The 12,429-nt window shown below is 40.5% G+C and overlaps 2 protein-coding genes across 2 annotated transcripts in view; one reads left to right on the forward strand and one right to left on the reverse strand.

Moving 5' to 3' along the window:
• LOC134868038 (synaptic vesicle glycoprotein 2C-like) overlaps positions 1-10,263 on the forward strand; it is a 59,032-nt gene extending 48,769 nt beyond the window's left edge. Inside the window, exon 13 of the mRNA XM_063888906.1 lies at positions 9,780-10,263. Coding sequence (XP_063744976.1) covers positions 9,780-9,867 — 88 coding nt within the window. The 3' untranslated portion in view covers positions 9,868-10,263. The remainder of the gene's footprint in view (positions 1-9,779) is intronic.
• On the reverse strand, positions 3,142-8,816 carry LOC134868129 (proteinase-activated receptor 3-like). Its single transcript, XM_063889031.1, has 3 exons — positions 8,599-8,816; positions 7,234-7,975; positions 3,142-4,691 (listed from the first exon to the last, which is right to left on the reverse strand). Exons 1-2 carry the CDS (start codon positions 8,675-8,677, stop codon positions 7,329-7,331), a joined length of 726 nt encoding a protein of 241 aa, XP_063745101.1. The 5' UTR covers positions 8,678-8,816; the 3' UTR covers positions 3,142-4,691; positions 7,234-7,328.
• Positions 10,264-12,429: the final 2,166 nt, after the last annotated feature.

The following is a 12,429-nucleotide window of genomic DNA, read 5'->3' on the forward strand; positions in this document are numbered from 1 at the left end:
TAAGGTTGACAAGTTAAAACCGTCCACACAAAAAAAATGTTTAAAAAATGTTATAGTTATGGCAAAAAATGTTCATGTTTTACTGTATAAATAAAAAGGAAAAAAAAGTACTGTGACTTGTTGTAGGCTCCTAAGTGGAGCATAAGGTTAGAAACTAAACCAAACTCAACCCCCCCCACTTTGCCGGTGCCAAGCCCGGATAAAAGCGGAGGGTTGGACGTAGAGCTAGCAATTCCTCTCCACATAAGTCTTTTGATTAAATTTGATATTCTAACATTTAACAATGCTGGAAAAAATTGATTTATGTACAGCGTCAATTACAACTATGCAAATTAGGAAATCATGCAAATTAGGCGATGACGTCATTTAGCGACTTCAGGCGACTTTTAGGACAGCCAATAGCTACTTTTCTTACTGAGGAGTTGACAACACTGCCTAGTATGCACATGTTTTAAGGAGATGGTCCAAATGGTAAAGGCACAGTCTGGCTGAGGTAAGTTAAACTGGAGTGTTTGTGATTTAACTTCTCTAAAACATTCAAAACGCTGCTTCTACATAATGCCAGATTTAGCTCTATTTCAACTTGCGAATGTATACAAAATCCCTTCACGATGGGGCAACATAGACCACGTAAATTGTTTAGTGAGGCCAGTAGGGTGACCATTTCCATAACACCGAAAAGGAGGACATTATGCGGCATATCAATAAATTACTATGGTGTACATAGGACTCTGGTATACTCTCATTTACAATACAATTTTGTGTGGTTTAAAGATGATGTTTGTGTAGCTGAATAGGAAAAAATATTAATGAAAAGTCAAAAAGGGTTTGTTCACAGTATTTGTATTTATTCAATACATTGTGGTGTTCAAAAACTGACCACTGAGATGAATCTTTTAAAGTGCAGAGTGCCACAAAGCATAACATGTGTGGACTTAAATGGAAAAAACAAATAACAGGTAACATACATAATAATACAAAAATGCTTTTTTGAAAAGCATAAATAACCTTTTATGTAAACAACAAAGGAGATTGTAAAAAAAACAAAAACATTTACATTCAACAGCTCAAAAAGTATAGCATTTCTAAAGTGCTTCAGTCTTTTGGGGACTTGTCTTCAGTGTCTTCATCTGTGTGTGTGTGTGTGTGTGTGTGTGTGTGTGTGTGTGTGTGTGTGTGTGTGTGTGTGTGTGTGTGTGTGTGTGTGTGTGTGTGTGTGTGTGTGTGTGTGTGTGTGTGTGTGTGTGTGTGTGTGTGTGTGTGTACAGCAGTCCACCTGTATTTAGGCAAACTCCACATTCACCCTCTGTAGCAGCTCAGGAGACAACAGCACCTCTGACATCATGGCTTCCAAGCCCCCACTGCCCCTGGGCCTGTTTATATCCTGCAGGGACTGGTACAAATAACAACATAGCAAGAATACTGTTATCAACCTTCACAAATCTGTATTGTTTTCAACCCAATAAATATAAATATTTCATGCAGCCCATCAGTGAAATCATAAGACTAGTGTACTCACCAAAGTAGTTGATTGTCTATCTGCAAAACTTCTGTTCTGTCCTGGCTACATCCAAGAGTTTTTTGTTTTCAATGAACTTCTTGTACACCTCTGTGCAGGGATAAGTGAAATCGACACACACTTGCAGCTCAGCCTTGACACTGTCCACATCCAGGCGATTCCTCTCGTTTCTCCATGCAGTTGTCATCATTGAAAAGACACGTTCTGTATGTGCATTGCTGCATGGGATGGAGAAAATATAGGCGCTGACCTTCCTGAGATTCACAAGTGGTACATCTGCTTTGGAAAACAGTTTCAAATATCGTTCCTCACTGTGGCAACCTTCCATTTCTGGTGAGCTGAAGGAACCTTCCACCATGGCATATTCCTCATACAGTCCATCCATATCAATGTCCAGATTGCAGGCCTGGACAGCAGCACTGTAGTCTTCATATGGCACAGAAGTTTTGAGGCCAAGCTTGGCCACTTTGCTAGCTTGTGTCAGAGAAGTCATATCTTTCACTGATGTATTTCTTTGCTCTTTCATAAAAAAGCAGAACATCTGCTTCACATTTTTTGACTGGCAAGGGGGCAGCTGCTTCAGTCATCCCTTTAGCTGTGGGCGAGTCACTGAAAATCTCCCGGTCCACTTTCACGCTGCAGTCTACACTTCTGTACGACTGGTGTTGCTTTACAGCATGGTAAACCTTGCACAGCTCAGCAGCGGTTATTTTATTATCCAGGGGCGACGAGGCTTCACGAAAAAATGTCCTCATTGAAGAGGTACCTGCCGCACGTCTATTAGTTTTATGCTTCTCCGTATCCGCATGTCGTTCCATGGCAGCTTTTCCCTTACTGCTTATGTAAAAATCACAACAACAAAGTGTGCAGAAGCCATGAAAGGAGTCTCGACTGCTTTTAGATATAAAATCGTGCTCTTTCGTCCATTCTGGATTGAATGAGGTCTTACGTTTTGGCATGATGCAAACTTTCTGTCAAAGAAGCCGGCATATGTATGAAGTGGCAGCACATGGAGCCTTGTTTACGTTTTTAACCAATGATATAGCAGATATTTATCTGACACCGCTCTTAGCCAATCATTTGTTAGAACAGATATGTTACGGCATTGGACGTTGTGCTGCGTCCCAGCAAAGATTCTAGAACTCCGCTCTTCAAGCCTAGTGCCTCAAGAAGGAGGACAAATACGAGTCCGGCTTGATGCTGCGCCGGACGCCGGACAGGGCATTGAAAAGCCGGACTGTCCGGCCTAAAGCCGGACGTCTGGCCACCCTAGAGGCCAGGGTAACTAGCTAGCTAGCTTAGCAAGACCGCTAGCTCGAAGGGTATTTTCAATGCATTTGTTCACTTCAAATGTTTGTGTGACATTCACCTGCTTATTTCATCTAACATATAAAATAATTTCATATATTGTCTGCATGCTTTCAGTTAAAATTAATACATTAAATTGGATAAGAATCCCCTTTTTTTTTTTGTACAAAAGCCCACAACTTCCACCTTAGTCAAATTTGTACAATTTACAAAATATACATATGGCAGCTCCTGGCTCCAGAAAGGGTGAAATGCAGAATAATAATAATAATAATGATAATAATAATAATAATAATAATAATAATAATAATAATAATAATAATAATAATAATAATAATAATGACTTGAATTTATATAGCGCCTTTCATAATACCCAAGGTCGCTTCACAAAGTGGGAGGAGGGAGGTAGTTAGGGAGGATAGGCAAGAGAGAAGAGGTGTGTTTTGAGGTGCTTTTGGAACGGTGTAAGAGACGTGGCAGAACGGATATGAGGGGGCAGAGTGTTCCAGAGGGTAGGGGCAAGTACACAGAAAGCCCTATCGCCATAGGTTCTGAGTCTGGTGCGAGGAGTGGAGAGTAAGTCCTTGCTGGTGGAGCGCAGGGACCGTGACTGGGAGTACGGCTGGAGGAGGTCGGTGATGTACTGGGGTGCCAATGAGTGAAGTGATTTGTAGATGAGGATGAGGATTTTGTAGCAGATCCTTTGTTTGATTGGCAGCCAATGGAGTTTCTTGAGGATGGGGGTGATGTGCTGCCAGGGCTTGGTGTGCGTTAACACCCTGGCAGCTGAGTTCTGGACATACTGAAATTGACATACAGAATGTCAATTTCCCCTCCGTGGGACGATTAAGGATTCCTTCTTCTCATTTAGATTCAAGCCACAGACTTTATATATATTTCGATTAGGAGAAGTCACGTTATTTCCAAGTTATATATATTTTAACTGTATGTTAATTAGACAAGTGTATGTGCTGGTGGTTTGTGTGCATCATTCTACATCCTGTTACAGGCTGGGCAGGAATATATAATTGGTGGAGGGAGGTTAATTATTCAAAGATAAGATAAACAAAGCATTTATGAATAAATACTTGAAAACATCTCTGAATATACAGAGATGTTCTAAGTTGCAGAAAAATTACATTTCGTTTGGCTGTAGCAAGAGGAATTCAAGCGAAATTGGTATGGCAAGCCCTTATTGTCTATTTCCAACTTGCAGGGTAGTCCCATAGACTTCTATAGAGCTCCCTAAACGTCATTAGTAGACGACTTGAGATTGCGAGGGAATGCTTCCCGTTGCGTTGAAATTCAACGACTATGGCCCGTTCTCTGCTGAAGCATATGATGCGAGACTGCGTTGCATTTAATACATTATGCTCTCTCTATATCGTCTTTATTACAACCCAGTATCACGGCAAGTGAAGATGAGACGTTTCGACCCCTCAAAACGTGAGAGTTACATGCTATTGTTAACACGGCCCACAAGTGGAGAAATACCCGGATGTGACAAGCAAACGCTCTCCCATTCATTTCCAGTGACAACCGTCCATGTCACGTTATCGTCAACTCTCACAGCCTGAAAACAGTATTTCCGGTCTCGGAGTTGTCAGTTAAGATCCCTTATTGGCCTTACTTTCAAACGCACTGGGAAGCCCTTTAGCGTCACAATTATTATTTTTACTTGTTTATTTTTTATTGTTGTCGGACAGTGGTTTCTTTTCATTTCAAAATAAAGTTTATATTGTTATCGTTGTTATTTTGTGTTTATAAACTAGACCACTGGGTCTTGTTATGACCATCTTCTCTGTTGTTGTGGGTTTTAATCAGGATCCTAATTCACTTAACATTAGGATTGTTTCCGTGGTGCCTGTTATGATTAGATGTTATTACATGTTTGACCGCTAGTCGGCAGTACTGGTTAGTAGTCAGCTTACCGCACCAATTAAGGGACCGGAGCAAGACTGCATGAAGCCACATGTATGTTATAAAGAACGTGAGACATTAAACTAAGTTACTTGCTATCAACACGGCCTCATCCTTGGAACACGAACATGACATGGTACCAGGAGTGGGGTGCTACGCATCATGGGGATGGTGAATTTCATAGGTAAATTCATTCCCAATCTGACAGCAAAGACGTCATGCATACGAGAGCTTCTGCACAGGGACTGTGAGTTTAAATGGACAGTGAAACATGAGCATGAGTGGCAAAAACTCAAGGACACACTGAGCACAGCACCTGTGTTGTCATTTTATGACCACACGAAGAGGATAAAAGTGTCTACAGATGCTTCCAAAGATGGTATTGGTGCCGTTCTACTCCAGGCTGAGGGTGAGCACTGGAAACCGGTAGCCTATGCATCTCGGGCTATGACAAAAACTGAATGCCGATACGCTCAGATCGAAAAAGAATGTTTGGGACTGGCGTATGGTTTGGAGCGGTTTCATAGCTACGTGTACGGCCTGCCGTCTTTCACAGTCGAAACTGATCATCGACCGCTGGTCGCCATCATCAAAAAGAATCTGAATGAAATGTCTCCACGGATTCAGCGGTTAATGATGAAGATGCAAAGGTATGATTTTGAACTGATATATACTCCAGGTAAACACCTAGTCCTTGCTGATGCCCTATCCAGAGCAACTACAGGCGACAGTGTGAGTGCAACAGACGAGGACATACAGTGTCACGTGAACATGGTGTCGGCTACACTGCCTGTGTCTGACACAAAGTCAAGACAAATAGCGGGGGCTACAGCAACGGATGCTGAGCTACAGCATGTCATGCAGAACATGGATGAGGGATGGCCAGCTGGTTCATGTCCACAATTTTACCATGTTAGAGGTGAGCTTAGTACTGTGGATGGTCTGCTGTTGAAAAAGGGCAGGATTGTTATTCCACAGGCTTTGAGAATGGACATGTTGCACAGGATACATGAAGGCCATCTCGGCATCGAAAAGTGTAAAAGGAGGGCGAGAGACACGGTTTTCTGGCCCGGACTGAACAAAGACATTGAAACACTTATAAGTAAATGTGAAACATGCCAGAAACACAGGAACAAGCAGAGCAAAGAGCCTATGGTGTTAGCTGAGGTGCCAACAGCACCATGGCACAAAGTAGGAATGGACTTGTTTCATCTCAGAGGTAAAGACTATTTAGTGATAATGGATTACTACTCAAACTTCCCTGAGATGGCGCTACTAACAAGCTCAACATCAACTTGTGTCATAACACATGCTAAATCTATCTTCGCCAGGCATGGCATCCCACACACCGTGGTGAGCGACAATGGCCCCTGCTTCAGCAGCAAAGAATGGCAGAAGTTTGCAGAGCAATATGATTTCAAGCATGTGACGTCAAGCCCACACTATGCACAGTCAAACGGGCAAGCTGAAAAAGGAGTTCACATTCTCAAGCAACTCCTAAAGAAAGCAGCTGACAGTGACTCGGATCCCTATCTGGCTTTATTGAGCTACAGAGCATCACCTCTTCAGTGCGGCCTGTCACCAGCTGAACTGCTGATGAAGAGGAAGCTACGAACAACTTTGCCGAGTCATCAAAACGACAAATTAAAGCAAAAGAATCACTCAAAGATTGAACATAAGCTACGACAACAGAAAATGATGCAAAAGTCATTCTATGACAGAACAACCAAGCATCTCCCTCCACTGACTACCAACGACACAGTCAGGATTGAGGATGCTGATGGATGGAGTACAAAAGCAACTGTCCTGCAAGAAGTTGCTCCACGATCGTACACAGTGAAAACTGATGATGGACAAATCCTCAGACGCAATCGTCGCAGTCTGTTAAAGACTCCTCAAGGGACTGTTGGTGAGCTCAGTGTAACCTGTGGTGAATCTCAGGTAATTCCCAAACCTGTTCTGGACTGTAACACTGACTCTCACACACCTACTCCAAGCGAACCTGAGTTAAGAAGGTCCGCAAGAGAAATCAGAAAGCCTGATAGACTGAACTTATAAACAAAGAAAATTCAATATGCATGTTAAAGATGTTGAACAAAATGTATATTGACTGATGTTGTGAATGTGTTCTAAATGGTCTAGTGTTGGCTTAGATATGAGTTATGCAATCTGATATAAACTGTTTATACTGCTTATGTGTTGCAGAGTTATGCTGAATGTGAAATGGTTAAAATAACTGATACAGCTAATGTGATAATTCATGTTAATGCATTTTAACTTAGAAAAAGGGGGATGTTATGATTAGATGTTATTACATGTTTGACCGCTAGTCGGCAGTACTGGTTAGTAGTCAGCTTACCGCACCAATTAAGGGACCGGAGCAAGACTGCATGAAGCCACATGTATGTTATAAAGAACGTGAGACATTAAACTAAGTTACTTGCTATCAACACGGCCTCATCCTTGGAACACGAACATGACAGTGCCGACAAGTAATTTAGCAGATTCGGTGTTTCCACCACGTAGGCCTATTAGATCAGGTTGTTTGTTTCATGTTGTTACTTGTCAGACATTTCAAGTATTAATGAGCATCACATGAAGAGTTCAACTCAAAAATAGGAACAATTCTACAAGACTTACTGTCGTAAAGAGGTGAAGAAAAATAATAACTATCCTCGGCGGCCCCGAACACCCCCCACACTGCCACGGTGACCCACGCAGTGCCCGCCCTTTTAGGGAGGCTTTTGTACATGAACGGGTGCACCACGGCCAGGTAGCGCTTGATGCTGATGCAGGCCAACGTCTGAGCCGAGCAGTAGAGGTTGCCATAGAAACAGGCCGTGACCACCCGACACGCAGCCTCCCCGAGCACCCAGTGGTTTCCATGGAAATGGTAGTGAGCCTTGAAGAGGAGGGAGAACAGGAGGAAGATGTCGGAGACGGCCAGGCTGAAGTAGAGTATGGCAGAGGACACCTTCCTGATTTTGGTGGCCAGCATGCCCAAGATGGCGACATTGGCCGGGATCCCGACAATGATGACCAACGTGTAAATGATGGGGATGACCCGGGTGCTCAGGGGCCCGTCGAGGAACCTCACTGTGCTGTTGCTTAGGGACTGCAGTGCTGGAGGGGATTGAGATGTATTGGGAGCCTGTGTCCCATTAAGGACAAACAAGATTGGAATTACTGACTCCCCGAGAAATGTTCTTGGCACTGCAATGACAGAGCCTGCAACAAAAACAAGAAAATAAGTTACAATCCAATTGTTTATTGCCTCACAATAGCTGAAAACATACTCATTAGATTGCAAGTGTTGTGATTTACATCTTTGTGTATTAAATGTCATAAAATAATAACACATTAGTAGAAAACGCCTTCAGTACACCACCCAATTGCGTCACAATCATTTCAGATGTAGTACTGATAATCTATGATCCTGTGTTGCAAAGAAATTAGTGCCTGTTCCATTGTAAAAATAGTAGCTTGTTATTTCTTTATCTGATTCTGGTGGAAGAAGTGTTCAGATCCTTCACTTGCAGTACGTAAAAGTATGACAGTATTCTCAGCTAAATTTAAATTAACTTCAAGCATTAAAAGTAACCATAAAGCAGTGATTGACAATGACTTTTCCATCTAATCCAGGAGGGTTATATTTTAATCAAAGATATAATCATTATATAAGGGAAGTACCTTACATTTTAACCTAAAACTGTATTTGAGTAAATGACTGACGTTAATTAAGCCTATCCAAAAATGAAAAGAGAGTATTAAAGGCAAAATACTGTTTCAGAAAAAGCTAATAGTAAAGTAAAGTATTATTAAAGAAATACACAGAAGGGAGCATGTCTTACCTGTTTTCTGGAGAGTACCTCTCAAACAGAGAACAAAAACAAGGAAAAAGAGGCAAAGTTTCCTCATTCTTTCTGTCATTAACAACAATCAGCTTGACAGACAAAGAATCTCCCTTCTCTCTCTGTGTTCTCTCTGCTCTCTCGTTTCATCTCTGTTTGCAGTCACCTCACTCTGACTCACAAACACCAACACAAACAAAAAACACACACCTGACCTGTTTTTGCTTGAAAAGGAATGTGGGTTGCCTCTAGTTTCTGTTTTAACATGCGCAGGGTAAACTGCTGATATACGCCCCTACACAGGATCTTAATCACTCGTTGGCACTTAGATCCAAAGGTTACATTAGGGAACACCTTTTTATGTTTATATATCTTTGCTATATCCTGTATTATTGTTTTAATGAAATGTACTTTTTGTGTTTCCCCCACTCTTCTTGCCCCTGAATTTGCTGCTAATTAAATTGTAATCTGTATTTTTTTTGCATCTCAGCCTTATTTTTGGAACCATATGGAACATTTTAGGAAATTAGTGATAAGTGAAATCTTACTTTTATATTTACAGGAAACTGTATTTGCTTTAAGGGGCCCTAGTATGCACATGTTTGTATTTTGTGCCTCTACTGGGACATGTCTCTATGCTTTAATGTTCAAAAAGCTCTTTATTTTTCTCATACTGCCTGTGCTGCAGCACCTCTTTCACCCTCTGTCTAAAACCAGAGCTCAGTCCGCTCTGATCGGTTAACTGGCCGGCTCTGTTGTGATTGGTCAACCACTTAGAGATGTCCCGCCCTTAGCGGAACAATGTTTTGGAGTGCTAGCCAATAGAAGCACAAGTGTTATACAGTGATGTCATTATGTTATGGAAGAAAACAATGTCCAATTGAGGGGTTTCAGGCAATGGGGAGTTTTTGACATTTTAGCCTTTGCGGACCATTTACATGCACAAAAACAATATAACACACTGTAGAAAAGACAATGGCCCAAAAAGCATAAAAGGGCCCCTTTTTTAATAGTGTCTTCACCGTCAGAACATAGACTGTTTCAGGTCTTATTTAAGCATTTTTATTTGCACTCTAGTAACCATTTTATTATTGACTTCAATCTTAGAAGTAACATCCAGCTGATCACAGATGTGACCTTTGTCTTGTTTTTGTCTTGTTTTTGTCTTGTCTGTTTATCAGATTTATTGGAAGGGATGTTTTCATGACGAGCAACTGTTCGACCCCGACCATCAGTTCAACCACGGACGGTAGTAGGATGTCCCTCTGATGTCATTGCTGTTATGGAACCAAACACTTCACAGAGATGAGTCAGACTGAGAGACAATAAATAACACTACTCCGTGCTGCACTTCAGCTTTCCATCAACACAACAAAAACATAAACATGTGACGAGAGCCAGCGAAAAGTCAGAGGGGTGATGTTTATCGTAAGTTGCAAAAATAGTCAAACCGCCACCCTGGGTCACACAAATCATATGACGCCAATAAACAAAGTTGACAATAAAAAGATACCTTTTAAAGTGATTACTAAAAACTTGATTTAGAATATGAATTCAAACAGTATTCATACAATGAATTATTCATGTAAACCATGGACATACAGTAACACAGGTTTGAGTTCAGATTATTGTATTTGTACCCGTAGGTAGGTTTGGTTGCATTGGGATTCATTGCAAAAAAGGGATGCAATGTGAGACATTTTTTATGAACAACACAGAAAACAATAAGCAAATCTTTAAAAAGAGAACCCCATCCTATTTTTATACCTCTGTTTCACACCTTGCATCTTCCTCTGCCCGAAGAAACATGCTTCTATTCAGTGTGCAGAGGGTGGAGTCATCATTTAACATAGAGCTGGATAACCGTAGTAAATGTCTGAGCAAGATGCATTTCCTTCCTTTGTTTTTTTACACATTGAAATGCTTACATGTTTCCAATAGCAATTGTTTTATTCGTTTCGAGTGCAGTTTATTGTTGCCACAAATTTGGATCTAAATATCATAGAGAAGGAACTAATAATCAAGCATGTAAAAGGAACTACAAACACTGAGATAACTGGTATATAATATATAGAAGCATATTTTTGACGTATCCTAACTGCCTGATTTGATCAGCCAAATATTGAATGTTATTGAGACTTTTTCATTTAACTTCAAACAAATGATCCTAAACATGCTTTTTGGCTTCTGCCTCTTTTCCACCACAGGAGGACAGCATTTCCCTTCAAGGCATTTTTACATTCCAATGTGTTTTGATCATATTGTTATGATATCCTCATCATTTGTCTCACTCGCTCAGGCCTATACAGTTATACATGTTCTTTTCTTATATTGCCATATAAAAAGGATTATTGAAGTATCCCTGTCCCTCAAGACACTGCTGTCATTACTGGTAATTACTGTTGGCTCGATAAGTGGGCAATTTGGATGGTTTCCTCTACTGATCATTCTGCTGTACTTATACATCATTAAACTCTGTTATGATTCAGGCCACATTTTACTGTCAAAATGTCTTTGCTTTTTTTAGGTATTGGGTAAATAATTTTACACTTGCAAGCTTATATGGAGGTATGTTATTTACAATGGATCAAATTTCTATTTGTAATGTCTGTCGGAGTGATAAACTCACGAGTTATCAGCCAACCTTAGAGTTCACCTTGTTTTGGTTTTAGAACTGCTCTGGTCAAATTTGTTTTCAGCTAAAAAGGAGGCAGCTTACAGAGGAAAAAGTTCAGAAAAATATATATTCTTTGGCATTTTGCCTTTTATAATAGAGATTGGGAAGATATACTGGAAATGAATAGAAAAAGGGGAGTGAACCGCAACAAAGGACAGCAGGTCAGATTTGAACACAACCTGCCGCACTACGGACTACCCGGTTAACTATCTGGGATTTTTAAACGATTCATTACAAACTAAACTAAAAGGGTGATGGACAACTAGCAAATTAGCAACTACAGTAGGGAGTAAAGAGCCAAAAAACGGAGCTTAAATTTTGAAAAGTGGACTTGAATTTATCAGGTGATAAGAAACATGACAGATGACGTTGCTCTCTATCTTCTGAATGAGTAAATAAGCAATTGTTTGCTAACAAGTTCCTCAAAAGGTAATAATATGTCAATGGTGTGTTCACAACCTGTTTTGAGTACCTCCAACAGGCAAAAAAGTTATCTTGGGGTTGTAGAAACTCTCAATATCTACCAATGCATGGACTTGATGTTTAAAGCTTGATGTCTCTATCAATTCACACTAAACCTGTTATGTTTTCTGGTTTGCTCTTTTCAAACATTTAGATCTGTCTAATTAACAACAAAGGAAAAGTGTGAACAAAAGGTGTCATGTACAGTTTCCAACTCTCAAGCTTTACCAGCTCAGAAGCAGGATTTATTGTGTAATCATATGGTCACTGTCATGCTGTGCAAGGGGAAGGAGAAGTTGCAAAGCACTTTGTCATAACCGTGTTGTGTCACTGCTGTTTTACGACTCTTGGAGTGTGTAAGTAAAAAGTGAGTAAAAAGTGACATGGACATTTCTTCCAGTGAGTTGAGGTTAGGAAAGTAGAGAATCAGCTCCCAAAATTCAAGATAATAAATCAAAAGTGTTTTTCCTTTCATGGAAAAAGTTTCTGTTGTAGTCAGCACTTCTTGCTTTAGCTTTGACTTCAAACAGTTGTGTCATAGTTTAATATTTCTTTACGGCTTCTGACGTGCAAGGAAGTGAAACATATTCAACATACCCTTCACAAAACAATGGAAAGTTTTGTCAATGTCATTCTGTCTACAATGGAACCAAGTTCATGTTATTTATTTAACCATTGTATACGTTTTTAGG

Source organism: Eleginops maclovinus, chromosome 8 (genome assembly GCF_036324505.1).
Source record: "Eleginops maclovinus isolate JMC-PN-2008 ecotype Puerto Natales chromosome 8, JC_Emac_rtc_rv5, whole genome shotgun sequence".
Taxonomy (NCBI): domain Eukaryota; kingdom Metazoa; phylum Chordata; class Actinopteri; order Perciformes; family Eleginopidae; genus Eleginops; species Eleginops maclovinus.